This window comes from Mastigoproctus giganteus, chromosome 1 (assembly GCF_048544385.1).
Source record: "Mastigoproctus giganteus isolate SK-2022 chromosome 1, ASM4854438v1, whole genome shotgun sequence".
NCBI lineage: Eukaryota > Metazoa > Arthropoda > Arachnida > Uropygi > Thelyphonidae > Mastigoproctus > Mastigoproctus giganteus.
Window position 1 is genome coordinate 237,323,356 of NC_143575.1, and position 17,295 is coordinate 237,340,650.

At 36.4% G+C, this 17,295-nt stretch overlaps 1 protein-coding gene across 1 annotated transcript in view; it reads right to left on the reverse strand.

The window, feature by feature from the left end:
* The window catches only part of LOC150091667 (dual specificity protein phosphatase CDC14C-like), a 481,702-nt gene that overhangs the window by 164,674 nt on the left and 299,733 nt on the right, over positions 1 to 17,295 (reverse strand). Inside the window, exon 9 of the mRNA XM_090385065.1 lies at positions 2,559 to 2,789. Within this exon, the coding sequence (XP_090241191.1) occupies positions 2,559 to 2,789 (231 nt within the window). The remainder of the gene's footprint in view (positions 1 to 2,558; positions 2,790 to 17,295) is intronic.

Genomic DNA, 17,295 nt, shown 5'->3' on the forward strand with positions numbered 1-17,295 from the left:
CCCATCTAATGAAATGGATGATTTTTGTTAGTGTCCATTGTTGTTTGAATTTTGCATCTGATCAGAAAGTGATCACTTTCTAATCTACTGAGCCATTTATTATTATCCATTCAATGCTGGAGTACAGAACTGGAGGATAAACGGAAAGATTAATTCCGTTTATCCTCCAGAAAAACGGAATTTGTTTTTCTATTTTTCGATTGCTCACATGATCTAGATTATCTGGATGATTGCTGACCAGGCTAGCCGGGTGGGTAAAGTGCCTGCCTGGCAACCCAAAGGTCGCAGGTTCGATTCCCACCTCGGGCTTGGATCAAAGTACTGCAAAAACCTTGGGAGGTGCATTATGGCCACAGAAGCCCATGTGCCAACAACTACCAAAAAAAAATCTGGATGATTGCTTTACAGTTTGGACATTTTGTAGTTTGGGAGTTAGAATCAGTTTGAGTGTGGGTCTTGGAACCACAGCTGAGACAAACAGGAACGACTCAACAAACAGCTTGAGAATTCCTGTATTTTTTGACATTTGTAGCATTATGTAGGATTTGAAATGTATAGGCAAATTCAACAACTTTAGCAGCACACGATCTTTCTAATTTGTATCCATTTTTTTCTGTACAACATTTGATTCCACAGTTCCTGGACAATTTCTTCCTCCGCAACATCCATTAGGTCCCATTCAGAGATGACACCTTTGGACAGGTTGAGAGAAGCATTAGGCATTACGTTGAGAAGAACTCCACTAAAAGCTAGAAACTTAAGGAGAGCTTGTTTACAGTGTGTTTGTTTGAGTGTTTGTTTACAGCTTCAACAAGTAAATCTCCAAACTTGGAGTCTCCTGACCATTATTGGTGAACCAACAGCATTTTCTAGACATTACAAGAATGAAAAAAGGTGGAAACTCACTGGCTAATTCAATAATAAATATAATTTTAAAAATGGGCAATCCTGTTAAGGTTAGCTAGTTTTTAATCTCTTAGAAATGTCACAATCAGGGTTTTGTGTATCAAGATAGTTCTAGCTCAAAGGAATGGGAATGCACCACAGCCCAAAGTCTGCTCCTTTCTGCAGTTGGGGGGGGGGGATTAACTCTCCAGCTGAGTTACTAGCCCTGCCATGTGAAGGCAGGAGTAGTGTCACCAAATGACCAAGCGACAGTTATAAGTTAGTTAGATAAGAATAAGAAAAATAAAGGTAACTTTCCTTTCTTCTAAGAAAGCTATACTGACTACTTTAGCAAAGAATAGGTAAGTAAACAAATAAAGAGCTCTATAAATGGAAAGAACTAAATATAAATTTGAAGCACTCTATGAGGTCACTCTGTACTGCTTGATCACTTAAGAATAATACTTTACAGTTCAAGCCTTTTGTTTCTGTTCCATTTGTCTTTATTACAGAATAAATTTTCTGTTTCCCTTACAACTGAATCCCCCTAATAAGACGAACTCCTGGGAAAAACCAAAGCAATTCTGCACTGAAAGATTCCCTCCTAGAGCTGGATTTGAGAGAGGATCACTCAGTATACAAACAGACACTTAGTTCTCTTCTAGTCCAGTTAAAATTTTTTCTAGGGTATCTACTTGCATTCTCAGAGATGCAGTCTCATCTAACTGTATACCAAATTGCAATTTTAGGTCACTATACTCCCTAAATAAAGAACACAAAAAAGAATCACCATCAGCTAGAAAATTTCTGCATACATACAGCGGTGAACACAAGGAAAAAGGCCATAACTCAGAGGTGATCTGTCAATGACAATTCCTCTATCAGTCATGACATCCTCTGACATTTTATGCATGCCTTATCCAGTTGAAACCAAAATTTAAGGAGAAGTAAGGTAAAAATTTAAATAATAAAAATATTAAAACAGGCACCATTGAATTATCTTTAAAAATTTCCCCTTAAAAATTTAAATAAAATTAAAAATTATCACAATATCACTGAATAAAGCCTAAAGTTAGTTCTAGTAACTTATATCATACTGGTTCTATCAAGGTATCAAAAGTACACCTGGTGAGTTGCCAAACAATAAGAGACCTACTTTTGAAATTAAGACAAAAATTAATCTCTCTAACAAAAAATATACTTATGAACAATAGAAAGTCTAAAAACCTAAAATTATAAAAATACAAAAATATACTTAATAAGATACAAATAAAACAAAGACATGCTTTCTAAAATATTCTATGGTAGAATATTTAAAATATTAAATATTAAGTAATAACTATGAAAGCTCTTGTTTAGAGCTACACTTACATCTCATTATTATCTTTTAATTTAATTTTAAATTTAAGTATTTAAATTTCAATATTTTTAGAATATAGTCTTCACCAAGTACTTGGTTAATGGACCTGGTAATGTTAACAGGACCTTCTAAAATGAATAAAATTTTCCTGCTCAGAATATATATACTGCACATTAAAGAATGGTAACAGAATCCAAAATAAAGATTAGAGTATCATTACAACCTCATGTATTGTCTTTGTAAAATTCTAATTTTCAAAAACCTAGATTTAATAAAAATTTTACGTGCACTCAAGGTAAATAAAAATCCTTACCTTTACAGTGAATAGCAAGTGCTCCAACTGCAGTTTCTGAAATCTCTAAAAAATCTTTCATAATTGCATCACTAGGTGTACTACCATCAACAAAAAATAAGTCTCTATGATCAAAACCATTGTCTGAAAATCGGTGGGAATCATAGATTTTCTTATTAAGTCTAACAACTGTTGTTATATTATGTTTGTGGAAGTATGGGAAATATGATTCCGGAGCATGCAGATGATACCCTAGAAGATAAAATTTAAAAAAAGCAATTAACAATATATATATATAAAATCTAATGTAAAACTTTACCCTGTTAATATTAATACTGAAGGCCTAAATCTAAATGGGAAGGAAAAAATGCATTAATTGGTTTATACAAATTACTTCACATACATACTAAATTCAAAAATAGCAAAAGCTTAAATTTCCAATACTCACCTTTGATCGATCTGCAATTGTTATGGTTTGAATAATAAGGGATTGGCCAACTTTAAGGTGATTGGTTTAATAAAAAATTAAGGGGATGAATAAGTGGTAATTGTGATGGAAACGGGATTAAAATATGCGCAAGGAAGTAGAAGTGCACTAACTCCATCCTTGGTTGTCGTGAAGTTGATTAGAGTTGAAATTCTAAATAGTGAATAATTCCAACTCTAATCAACTTCACGACAACCAAGGACGGAGTTAGTGCACTTCTACTTCCTTGCGCATATTTTAATCCCGTTTCCATCATAATTACCACTTATTCATCCCCTTAATTTTTTTAATAAACCAATCCCGTTTCCATCATAATTGCCACTTATTCATCCCCTTAATTTTTTTAATAAACCAATCACCTTAAAGTTAGCCAATCTCTTATTATTCAAACCATAACAACTGCAGATCAATCAAAGGTGAGTACTGGAAATTTAAGCTTTTGCTATTTTTGAATTTAGTCCAATAAAACATACTATAACTTCTTCATGTACATACATAAGTAATAAGGTGATTTACCTTAACCTTAACTTTTCTTGTTTATACAAGAATTATCAACAACCAACTTAATACATTCCATCTGAAATAACTATAAGATCTCCACTCCTCCATAAAATATGTATCTAAAAGGTGATATATAGAACAATTCCAATTTTACATCCTTTCTATAAAATACTTGTTAACATTAGAACTGAATTTCTGTAGATTGTAATTTTAAGGAAATATGTGTAAAGGGAGATTGTTCCAGAAAACAGAAATTGAAGGAATAAATGAAGAAGAAGAAATGTTGGTTCTGTGAGTTTGAAGTTGGACAGTAAAACTGGTTGCAACATGTTTGGACTGGTTTGGGGGGGGGGATATAGAAGCATATTCAGAAGAACAGGGCCCAAGGAAGTATCAATAGAAAAGGCATGTAACAGAAACAGAACATCTATGAGAAGATTTAACCCAACTAGACCCAGTTTTTTAGATGCAGGGAAAGCAAAATTTGCAATTTGCTTATGCCAATGGAAATTAGAAGTTGGGAGAATCACAATATATCTATTAGTGATTAAGGTAATCATAACAGAGATATGTGATCTTGTCTAGAAATCAGTGTTGTCAAACTTAAGCACAGGAGCAGAATCCTTTTTGCAAGATATAAGACAGGACTAAGTTTTAGAAGGAATGGATTTAAATAAATTACCTTTGCCCCTCTGGAGATCAGCATTTAAGGAATTGGTAAAGAATATTCAAGAAGTTGAAGCTGTTTGTGCAGACTCCTGTTCTCAAACTGGAAAAAAGAATGCAATGTTCTATCTTCAGCAAAACTAAAGATAGGATTTCCAGTCAATGGATGGTCATTAATACACAAGATAAAAAGACTGGGAGAAGAACTGAACCTTTGGGAACACTACCATTAGTGGAGAAGTTAGAAGACAGAGAACCACTTACCATCAGAGAGAAAACGTGTAGTGAGTGGTCAGAGAGAAAACTGGATACCCAGTTACAAAAAAGTCAGTAATTCATAAGATGGAAGATTATTTAGAAGACCTTTATGTCAAACACAATCAAAAGCCATTAAAATTTCAAGAACAATTGCTTGAGTTTAACCAAACTTTTCCACTGAATTTTTTTATATGGGTATATCATAATCCAGTGTATCACCAGTGGATGACACTGATGGAATCCATATTGATGATCATATGAAAGGTTTCAAGATAGTCTAGGAGTTGGTGGTTAACATTTCTCTATTACTTTAGAAAAAGTAAAGTGAGTGCAATGGGATGATAACTGGATGGGAAGAATTTGTCATTCTTTTAGGGAACTGGCTGGTTATTTGTTTGTTTATTTATTTGGTTTTTAGGAGCATTAGAAACTAAGGCCATATTGCTCCAGGATATGCGGTGGTCATTCCCTGACCTTTCCGCATCCTCCGTATTTGGTGGTGGCAGGCTCGAACCCCGGTCTAATCAAGAAATGTGTGCTATGCGCTGCTGCTCCTTCCCACCTGGCTACGAAGGCGCGGAACTGGCTGGATATAGGTAAATTTCCAAACAGAAGGAAAAAACACCAGATGAATAAGAAAGTATAAAAAGGTGACACAGAACAAGAGTAAGCTCAGGAGCACAGGTTTTTAGAAAGTGGAGAAATGCCATCAGGAACTAATGCTTTCTTGGCATCAAGATTGTTCAAAATTCTTCTGCCATCCTTTTCATGGAAGACCACAGGAGACATTGAGTGAAGTGTACTGTGGATAGTAGGTGGTGGTTTACCTGCTAATGCTAAGAAGTCATCAATGTAAGAGTTAGAAGAAAAGTAATATGCTAGCAAATCAGCTTTACCTTTAGCTTAGGTAGCAATAGAATCATCAGCTTTTAACAGATGTGGAGTACAGATGGGAAAGAGTTGCAGCCAATAGCTTTGGCAAGAGACCAGAATGCACGACTGCCATTTGGACAAGAAACAAGTTTTCTACTCTTAGCCTATTCAAAATCTAATTTGGACTGATTAATAACTGCTTCAAAACTGTTATGAGCTTTGGTGTAGGTAGAAAATGACCCTAGAGATATGGATGAAAGCCAATTGTGATATGCAATATTCTTATCTTTAATAGCATTAGCACAATTACTGGAAAACCAAGGTTCAGATAAAAGACATGATTTTAAGGTGGAGTATGGAATTAAGGATTTGATCCCTGTAAAAATTATTTCACTTACACAATCTAAGCAAACAGTGACATCAGAAGATTTAAAACAGTAATCTAACCAAAGAAAAGAATAACAGAAATCTTACAGACCATCCCACATTTTGCATTCTTGTAAACCAAACAGCACAATGCTAAGAATGGACATGAGAGAAGAGTTCCATTGGACATAGTGAAGACAACAGGCACTTATGCATGCATGCTAATGTATAAAAATGCTAATGTATATAAAAAGGGTGCAGAATGGCCTAAGCCTAAAAGTAAGTGTGACACACTCCAGTGCCTTTTAACTGAACACTTTTATATATACATATATATTTTTAAAATTTCTGTACTAATTTTTTCATATTTTAATATTTGCTTGCATATTTAGTTAGTTTATTCTATATACATAAGATCTACAAAACCATTATAGTCTATTCTATGACAATTGTTCTTCTCAATTATCATTTGTAATACCACCTTGTTATTCCACCATAGCCGTAGTTGCTAGTGCGCCAAAAAAATCCAAACAAAACAAAACCTTGTTATTCCAAACCAATCTGAATACATGCTTCAACTAGCCAATGTGTATTCACAGTTCAATTCCAATCTCACATACTATATATTTCTTGAAAATTACCATCTGACAGTATTAAAATTTTTTTATTTTCTCATAACCTTTAGAACTTACTTTTGATATCATCTAAATATGAGAGAACTCAATCGATGTGCCATAATTTTTGAATGTTGAAAAAAAAAAAAAAATCAACATTTTGAAAATTACCAACATTCCAAAAATTCATACAGTTAATAATTAAAAGTTTAAAATTCATTGCTAAAAGCAAGCACTTACTTTTGTACTGAGTTGTAAATCAGAACAAATCTTAAAATTTTATAAAAGGTGTATTCATGTACATCAGCACAAGCAAAAAACAAACAAAACTGTGTGCCAAGTCTATAATCAAATGCTAAGCATTACTGCAAAGCATTCAATTATTGTGCCAATTCTGAGTTGTTAATTTCATGTGCCTTTACATTATGGCACTTGGTTGACAGCTTAAGAATGACTGCTTGTATGCATTATGCCACAATGCTACTAGTGCCATTTTAGTTATATGCACTGAGGCAGCAAACGTGTTAACCTAATGAACAGAATTCAAACAAGACAAGTCATAAATCTACTCTGCCACAAATGTAATTTAAGATCAGAGCAGTGAAGAATTTGCTAAATCACACATGCCAAAATAACTTAACTAAAACCCCATATTCTAAGGTTATATCACACTCCAATTTTCATCTTTCTTGAAAAGACCCAAACTGAAAAATGCCACCAATAAAATGAAACACACATAACATTAATGGATTATTATTATTGTCAGGAGCAGGAGTGCAGTAGCACGTGCTCTTTGAGTAGACTGGGATTCAAGCCCGTGACTGCTAAATACGATAACGCTCATATTGATTGATTTATTGTAAATTCCACTGAACTGGTGGTTGTGCCGGAGTATAAACAAGAACATTATTATTCACAAATGATAACATAATCAAGCTTATATAGGATCAGCAAACACACGCGCACGCGCGCACGCACGCACACGCACACACACACACACACTTCATCTAATAATATGTCAAATTCTTCCTTAAATTTATTTAAACTGCCCACTTCTCAACACCAAATGGCAGTTTGTGCCAACAAAAAATTATTTACCAGCTGAAAGAAAACTTTTGCAGCTCTATCCTGAAGCCAACCTTTATCAATTTCAGTTGTTGTCTCTGTGTGTGCATTAGAAAATCACAAATTTTACTCAGCACATTTAAAGACTTAAACACTTAATCAGGTATCCTTGCAAGTGCCTAGTGTTCTTGACTAATCTGGTTGTTCTTTTCTGCACCAATTCCAAAAGACCCACATTTTTTCGGCCTGTACACACTACTCTAAACGAGGTCCACGTCAATTCCTTGCAAGAAAATTTGTTGTACAACAGTTTGGTGCATGACAATTTGCTGTATGCAATAATTCGGCACATGACAGTTGAGTGTATGTGATAATTCAATGCATGCCATTCGGTGAACAAGACAATCTGGTGTTGTTGTTGTTATTTGGTTTTTAGGAGCATTAGCAAATAAGGCCATATTGCTCAGAGGATATGCGGTGGTCATTACTTGACCTTTCTGCATCCTCCGTATTTGGTGGTCACGGGCTCGAATCCCAGTCTAATCAAGAAGCGTGTGCTACACACTGCCGCTACTGCCCGCCTGGCTACGGAGGCGCCGACAATCTGGTGATCTGCACCACAATTTGGAATAAGGCAATTTGGTCTCTTACACAGAGATCAAAAATTAACAAAATCAATGAAGTAAAAAAAAAGGTTTAGGAAACAAAAGAAATTTTGGCAACTTAGGAGGAATTCAGTAATAAGAAATAAAATATACTTTTTATCCATTTATTTTGTATAAAAGGTTTCAAAGCCGATCGTTCTCACAGGAGGCAGGATGGAAAGTGAGTATTAGTATAGCCATATAATGTATAGCCAAAGCAGCTACAAGGCTTCTGCTACATCAGCCGTGTAGCAAAAAAAAAAAAAAAAAAAAAAAGTAGATAAAATACAAATTAAAATTATGTACTTCCCTCTTCGTGCAGGTAACTAACTATCCAGTTGACCTCTGAATTTATTCAAACTGTCAGCCTCAACTACCTACTTTTTTTTTTTTTTTTTTTGCCAGTGCAACAAAAGCCTGTGGCTTCCTTGCGCTATATGGTGAATACTATTTCTATTCAACCCCCAGGGGCTCACATCTAGTGAGTCCTACTTCTGATTCTTGTTCTTTCTCTCTCTCTCTCTCTCTCTCTCTCTCTCTCTCTCAGGGTAATTCAGAATTTTTTTTTGGATAATGCAGCATAAGCCTCAGGCTTCCTTGCACCATATGGCTAATAATAATAATTACCTAAGAAGGCAACCTGTTCCAGCAATCAACAACTCACTGGCAAAAATAAAACTTCCTACAATCTAGTCTAAACCTCTTCCCCTGTAATTTGAATTTATGGCCCCTTGTTCTGGAATTCTTTATAACGGTGAAAATTCTACACCTTCATTCATTTTACTAATCCCTCTCACCATGCAAGCTGCCCATCTTTGGACCCTTTCAAGAAACTCACAGCCAATGTCTTTTTAAGATGAGATCTTCATACTTGGACACAGTATTCCAAATGCAGTCTTACAATTGCCTTTTCCATACAATGGGTTTACGACCTCCCTATCTTTTTTTTTTTTTTTTGTAGTTGTTGGCACATCGCTTTCTGTGGCCATAGTGCAGCTCCCAAGGTTTTTTGCAGTACTTTGATCCAAGCCAGAGGCCGGATTCGAACCCACAATCTTCGGGTTGCCAGGCAGGCACTTTATCCACCCGGCCCTCCCTATCTCTACAGGGTATTGTTTGATAAATCATCAATAGGACACCACGGACTTTCCTGGCCACCTGTTTACACTGCTCAAAAAACTTGTCTCTTTCCATTTTGTAACTCCCAGATCTCGCTCTTTCCCTACAGTTTTTTTATTCAAATGTTTTATTCTAAAGTTTTTTATTCAATTTAAGAAACATGACCTCATCACCCTTCTATCTTCCCTTTCTCTCCTAAATACATTATACATACAATAGTAGAACCCTTCATCCTCAATTTCTGGATGGCACCATATATATAATTTCATTAGCCCTATTACATCATCATTATTTGTTCTAACCAGGAGTTAGAATTCAGTCATTTTACTGATAATGTGACATTATTGTAGATACGGTTAAGACTAAGTATTCTTTTACAGTTTACTGCCCTGATGCACACCTTGAAGTTATTTATGCTTCCTTCCCTAGCTTTATCTTCCCACTCATTTGAAACATTGCTACCCTCAGAACACCTTACCAACTTCAGCTGTTGTGACGAGAACCAAGAATTTTTTAAGTGAGTGCACACATTACTTTGACCCATATCACAAGATAAACACAGATCTATATTACCACCCCCTTAGTAGCAGTTCCCCTAAACCCCTAAGAAATCCATAATGATATTGGCCAAAATCCTTCCACCACCTTTATTCAGATGAATACTATTTCTACAAAAAAAAAAAAAAAAAAAAAAAAAAAGATTCCTTCTAACTATAAGTGTGGGCTACACATAAAAATCACCCCCCCCCACTAAAAGCCTAGCAGATTCCCTCAGCCTTGAGATAATTCACAAGGCTTTCAGTATATAATCCCTTCTATTGTGTCTGGGCATAATTGCAGACACAGTCACATTCTAACCTAACTCGTGGAATTTTTTCAGCATGGTCCTATATTTATCCAACAAATGGTTAGGTTGTGTTCATTTAATTTATTTATCAATAGAATTCGTTTACAATAAATGAAACTTGTTAAGAAAAGTAAATTTCTTGACATCTAAGTTTTAATTCTTCCTTTACAACAGTTTTGTACAAATTTGTTATCTTACAGAAAAGACGATGAAGTCACTACACATAGTATATTCCACACTGTAAACATAGGTAGTAGTTTATCTGCATATCAATTTTAATCTACTGTGTCACTGAGTATCAAGAATTTTCTTATTATGAATTGTAATTTGGAGATGGGGTAACTTCTCCTGAGCCTGAAATCAACACTAGCCAACAAGTTGTTTATTATATTCATTGTGTGCCTATCTCCAAATCTATTTAGTACTCTAGGGTGAGGCAAAGTAATTGCTTTATGGTTCCTTAAATTTTGTGAGACATTTCTTTGCAGATTCGACTCTTCAAAAATAGTGTTAAGATTTTTTAAGAATAGATTTAACTTCAGTTTCTGAACAGGATACAGTATTTTATGTTTCAACAAAAATTGCCTTCTCCTGTTCAGGTCATTCCAAGAGTTTGTCCCCATTAAAAGTTTCAGAATCCTATTCATTAAGTTGTTTATTGCCCTTATTCCTGTTTTATTTGCTCGTGCCCATATATTTACTAAATAATTGAGATGGGAGTCCACTAATGCATAATATAAGGTAACTTTTGTTCTAAGATTTAACTTATTCTTAATGTAGTAGAAAAAGTACACATAAAATCTCATATTTTTTGTACAAGTTTGTTATATGCATTTCCCAACTTAGATTGTAGTCAATCCATAACCCAAGGTAACAGTGATTTGAAACTTCAACAGTTAGACATTTGCGATTCTTGAAATTCTGATCATGTAGGCAATCATGTTTGTGCAATTTGATGGAGGGTTGAATGCCCAAGGTTTGATGAGGAGGTCTTATTTACCAAAAATTTTGTTTTTTCAAAGCTGAGTGCTAATTTATTATCATGCAACCAATTTTGTAAATGTATTGCATCATGTTGTAAATCATTCGCCATTTTTTCTAGGTTCTTTCCTACTGTATATTCCTATTTGGCTGCTGACGAGGCTAGTAGGAGCCAGACATGTTCAAAGCCGCTAAGTGGATTTTTCTTATTTTTTAATTTGAAATTGTTTTTCTAAAACTTTTGATTTAAATTTAGTAGTATAGCATTCTTTTGTGATTTTATGATTAATCTGGTGTATTTATTCTTTACTCGGCCTTGTAATTGCATAAAAGTATCGGTAAGGGTATCAAATCCACGTGTTACAAGTTGCAACTCCGCTGAACGAGAAGTTTTTTAGCCATATTTAGCCGCTTTATTGAATATTTTTTACATCAAATTATTTTCTGTAAGTAGCTTACAGACCTAGTAAGGATTGTTAGTTATTCTGAATTGAGACAGCTAGATTTAAAAGTTAATTAATACTTAAGTGTCCGTAGATTTACCGTTCGTAACTTGCCGCCTTTGTCATACGATACGTTATATATAGAACTAGATAGCGTTAGTATAGTATAGGTTATAATATTGTCAGTTGATCGGTAGAATCTATTAAACTTGTTGAACTTCGTTGTCAATTAAATTGTACTTTTAACTAAATACATATAACGACTTAGATTACAAACGTAACATAATTAATTAATACATAACTGATACAGAAGTTATATAAAGGGAACTCGTAGATAATTAATACTTGACACTGAAAAATATATATACGGTTATAACTGTGTTGGGATACAAGTTTAAGGTTATAATTTTGAACTGAAATTGAAATTTTATTGAAATTAATAGAAATCATGACTCAGACCAGAGCAGCAAAGCAAAAGGCTCAAGCTAATAGAAGTGCTGTGGCTCAGAGGAGAACTGAGGGGGGGCAGTTACCTCCTGAATCACAGCCTTTTAAAATGCACTGCTTGCATGATGTTTGTGGAGCATTCAGGTACAGGAAATGATATTGCCATGGGGGATGTCTTTGTGTGTGCGCGATGCAAGGAGTGTATCGAAATCAGGCAACAACTCAGCGTTGTTATGGGCCTATATGAGAGCTTGAAGGACAGGGTGGATGCCCTCGAAGGAACTAAATTGAGGTACCCATCAAGCTCTCAGCTGCCCACATCAACGCCAGAGCTTGCACTTGGACATCACGTGACACAGAGGCAACCCCCAAGGCAAAATGCGCTGGTCCCACAGGAACTAATAAAATAATTTTTTTTTCTGTTTATACTCTGGCACGACAACCAAGTCAGTAGAGTTTACAATAAATTGTCGATACAGATATTTATCATATTTAGTAGTCACGGGCTTGAACCCCGGTCCACTCAAAGAACGTGTGCTATGCACTCTCGCTCCTGACCACTCGCTACGTCAGGTGTAACTAGTTGTTGTTGTTTTGGTTTTTAGAAGCATTAGCAACTAAGGCCATATTGCTCAGGGAATATGCGGTGGTCATTCCATAACCTTTCCGCATCCTCCGTATTTGGTGGTGACGGGCTCGAACCCCGGTCTAATCAAGGAGCTTGTGCTACGCACTGCTGCTCCTTCCCACCTGGATACGGAGGCGCCTACCTAACTAGTAGTTGTTGGTGACCCTATTGTCAGGGAAACAGGGAACATGCTTTGTAAAAAAGGATAGGTAGAACAGGACCAGGGTATGTCTGACAGGGGCAAAGGTTGATGGCGTTGTACAGCAGATATCATCTTTTAAGGGCACAAAAGGTGATATAGTTTTACACGTTGGCACTAATGATATCAAGAGTAGGAGACCGGCAGAATTACTTAACAAGTACAGGTCACTGATGAAAAAAAGCCGTGAATTAGGGTCGAATTTGAAAGTGTCTGCAATTCTGCCAAGACACGATAGGAGGGAGTATATGATGAGAGCCTTGTCGATCAGTTCGGCCCTGGAAAGAATGTGCAAGGCTCAAGGGGTAGAATTTTTTTCAGCCTGGACTGTACTTGTTAACATGAGAGACTGCTTTTACAGGGATGGGATGGGATACACTTAAATAGAAAAGGTGCAAGAATATTTGCTGATGCTATCAAGGCAGTGTTAGGTGGGTCGGAAAACTGCTAGCTTGGGGGATTACAAAGACTAATAGATTAACGGTGGCTGCTGTTAATCTATTACAAAGACTAATAGATTAACAGCAGCCACTGGCAGAGGTGAAAGAGATTCTTGCACTGCTTCTATTGGAATGAACAGAAGCCTGAAAAACAAGATGCAGGATATTTCAAAGACTGCTGGGAGTCACTGCGGTACAAGTAAACACATGGGTTGTGTTAGGGGTAGCTAAGAATAGAAACAGGTGCATGTATACTTGCGTGTACACCAATGCTAGGAGTTCAGTAAATAAATTTGATGAATTTGAGGTATTGCTCAAAACATCAAAGGCAGATATTGTTGGGATATCAGAGACGTGGTGTCACACAGATATAAGGAATGCAGAACTGGAATTTAGGGAGTACAACGTCTACAGAAAGGATAAACAGGATAGGAAGGGAGGAGGGGTTATGCTATTACTTAAGAAACACATAAAATCCAAGGAAGTGAAGCCAGTCGACATCGCTGGACAGTGCAGCGTCGAGTCAGTTTGGTGTGACATAAGCATTGGGAGATCAAAATTGGGAGTATAGGAGTGTGCTATAGGCCTAATGACTCTGATGAGTATAATAAGAAACTGTACAGGGAAATAGAGTGGACCAGTAAATCAGAGAGTCTTATAATGGGGGATTTTAATTTCCCAGATACTGACTGGTATTTGGGGGTTGGTCACTCACACACTAGGAGGGCTTTTGTGGATTTATAGGATGACTGTTTTCTACATCAGCATGTTCGGGAGGCAACTAGAGGGAGTAATACTCTTGATTTGATTATCAGTAGTGATTCTTCATGCATTAAGAATCTGCAGATAAATGAACCACTAGGTGGCAGTGATCACAGTGTGCTGAAGTGGAATTTACTCAAAGAGGTAACTACCGTTAGGGGTAAAGGGAAGGGTTATTGCTTTCGTAAAGACGACTATGATGGACAGAGACAGTATTTAAATTCTATACAGTGGGACTAACTGATGATGTTACCAACAGCAAATTCAAAATGGGAAGCATTCAAAGAACTTATCTTGGAAGCTATTAGGCTTTACATACCAACTAAGAAATATTGTTCAAGGTTTAGGCCTAAATGGATGTCAGATGAACTAATGAGACATATAGCAGAGAAGAAAAATGCATGGGATACATACAAATTAACACGTGAAACAGAAGCCTATGACAGATACAAGTTGATCTGTAACCAAGTTACAAAGGAGGTTAGGCAGGCAAAGGCAGATTACGAGAAATCTTTGGCAAGGGATGCAAAGAAAAACAGCAAAGAGTTCTTTACTTATGTAAACTCTAGAAGGAAGGGGATGAATCAGATTGGTCCACTTGATATCTATGGGTCAACTGTTGATCCTGCTCAGGTACTTAACAAACTAAATGAATATTTTGCATCAACATTCACACATGAAGAGTTATTCAGCGAGGGGAATGCCAGAGGTGTATTCAACTCTGCCAGAAAGCCAGAGAACCTTGTAATAACTGAGAGTAAAGTGGAGGAGAAATTGTTGAAGATAAATACAAGAAAGGCACCCGGGGTGGATGGGATCTATCCAGTTATATTAAAGGAGGCAGCAGAGGAAGTAAGCAAACCCTTAGCCATAATTACGAGAGCTTCCTTGGACCCAGGGGAGGTACCCACAGACTGGAGATGTGCAAATGTGACCCCAATTCACAAAGGAGGATCTAAGGCTGACACAAGTAATTATAGACCTATGAGTTTAACTTCTGTTCCAGGAAAATTAATGGAGGCACTGGTTAAAGAAGCACTGCAGGATCATCTAGACAAGACTTCAGATATAGCTCGGACACAGCATGGTCTTGTTAAGGGGAAGTCTTGCCTGACCAATCTGATTGGATACTATGATGCAGTCACAAAAGAACTGGATGCAGGGAATAACTTTGATATTATATACTTGTTTCTTAGAAAGGCTTTTGATACTGTTGCACATGGAAGACTGTTGCACAAATTGGAGCAGTGTGGCATTGGAGACAAATTGCTGCTATAAAGGGGTGGTTGAGGGGGAGAAGACAGAGAGTGGTAATCAATGGACACTGCTCATCGTGGACTAATGTTATCAGTGGGGTCCCTCAGGGTTCAGTGTTGGGTCCATTATTGTTTTCTGTATTTATAAATGATATTGATGATGGCATATTAAGCTTAATGTCCAAGTTTGCAGACGATATGAAGGTTGTCAGGGTTGTCAAGGACACTACCGACACTATGCTGATGCAACAGGATCTGGAAAGGTCGAGCAGATGGGCTGAGAGGTGGCAAATGAAGTTTAACATTGACAAATGTAAAGTACTACATATGGGAAACAGCAATCCCAGAGCAACGTATCAACTCTGTGGTACTACACCGACAGTGGTAGAGAATGAAAAGGACCTGGGAGTAATTGTGCAGGCAGATATGAAGTTCTCTGAGCAGTGCAGATGGGCTGCGAGAGTAGCTCATGGTGTGTTATCAATGATATACAGGAATTTTTCTAGCAGGGATAAGGAGGTGGTTATTCCCTTGTATAAGGCAATGGTCAGGCCACACCTTGAGTACTGTATACAGGTCTGGAGGCCTCATTTCAAGAAGGATGTAGAGCTGCTGGAACGAGTACAGAGAAGGGCAACAAGATTAGTGAATGGAACAAAGGGGTGCTCTTACGAAGAAAGGCTTAAGTTTTGAAAATTACAGTGTCTGGAGACTAGGCACCAGTGAGGTGATCTGATAGAGGTGTATAAAGCCTTGAATGGTTTGAGCATGCTCAATGCTGATGGGATTCTTCCTCTAGCTCAGAATAATCACCTGAGAGGGCATAAATTCAAACTGAGGAAAGACAGATGTAGGATAGACGTGCAGAAATTTGCCTTTAGCCAGCGGGTGGTTGGTTGGTGGAACAGACTTCCATCCCTTGTCGTGGAGGTTGATAGGCTAAATAAGTGTAAGGCTCAGCTATCCCTTGTTGTGGAAGTTGATAGCCTAAATAAGTTTAAGGCTCAGCTGGACAGGTATTTTGAACGAACACAGGGGTGAAGTGGAAGTGGTTTTTTTTTTCTTTTTTTTGGCTGATGTTGCATAAGCTTGCTTTCTTGCATCAAATGCCTCTACTAATGCTAATGCTATATAAGATTATATCATATGCATAAATCTTTATAAAGGGGTTCTTAATTACTTCGAATATGTCGTTTATATAGATGTTGAACATGATTGGCCCAGCATGAATGCCCTTAGGTACTCCTTTCTTTACATTATAAGATTTTCGCTTTGTATTTTCTACTTCTACTGTTATTTTTTCTTTTGGTTAAATAATTTTCTTGGAGTTGATTGAGTCTTGCTCTTATACCATATTTCAGTAATTTCTGTTGCAATATTGGGTTATCAATTAGGTCATATGCTTTGGTCAAATCTATAAATAAAATCAATATGAAGTTATTGTTGTTTAAATGTAAGTTAAGAGAGTCCACTAAATTCTCTAATAATGTCTGTGTGCTCTTGCCCTTCTGATATGAGAACAGAGAGTTGTTTAACAGTCCATATTGATGTAAATATTTGCTTATATGGGAAAATATATAATTTTCTATTATCTTATTTATCTTATTTTAAATTATCTTATTTAATTAGGGAAAATATATAATTTTCTATTATCTTATTTAGGTTACCTAAATATTTGTCCAGATGGCCTCATGGTTCTATAGGTATACTGTATTTTTACTCCAAATACCTATATTCCATATTCTTATTAAATTTCATTAGTCATAAATGCTGTAATATATAGGGTGTTTCAAAAATGATGGTCAATAATTTAAAGGTGAAAAGTACAAACTAAAATAAGGAAAAAAGTCCCAGTGAATATTGGGCCACAAATGAACCATTTTGGAGATAATGTGCATTTTCTATTAAAATCTGCCACTGACTATGAGAGCACTCTGGGAGGGTAGTCTGTACTGCTGAGACCTTGTGCACGTTGGATGTGGTAGGGATACAGTAATAAGAGATATAAAATTCACCACACACTGCTACGATTCAGTACACACTCTTGCAAAGCAACCCTTCTTGTCAAAATTCTTGGATTTTGTTCTATTCTTTCTAACACCCTTTCCTCAACATCAGGTGTTATGCTTCGTGGTCTACCTGTTCGTACTCCATGTGCGAAG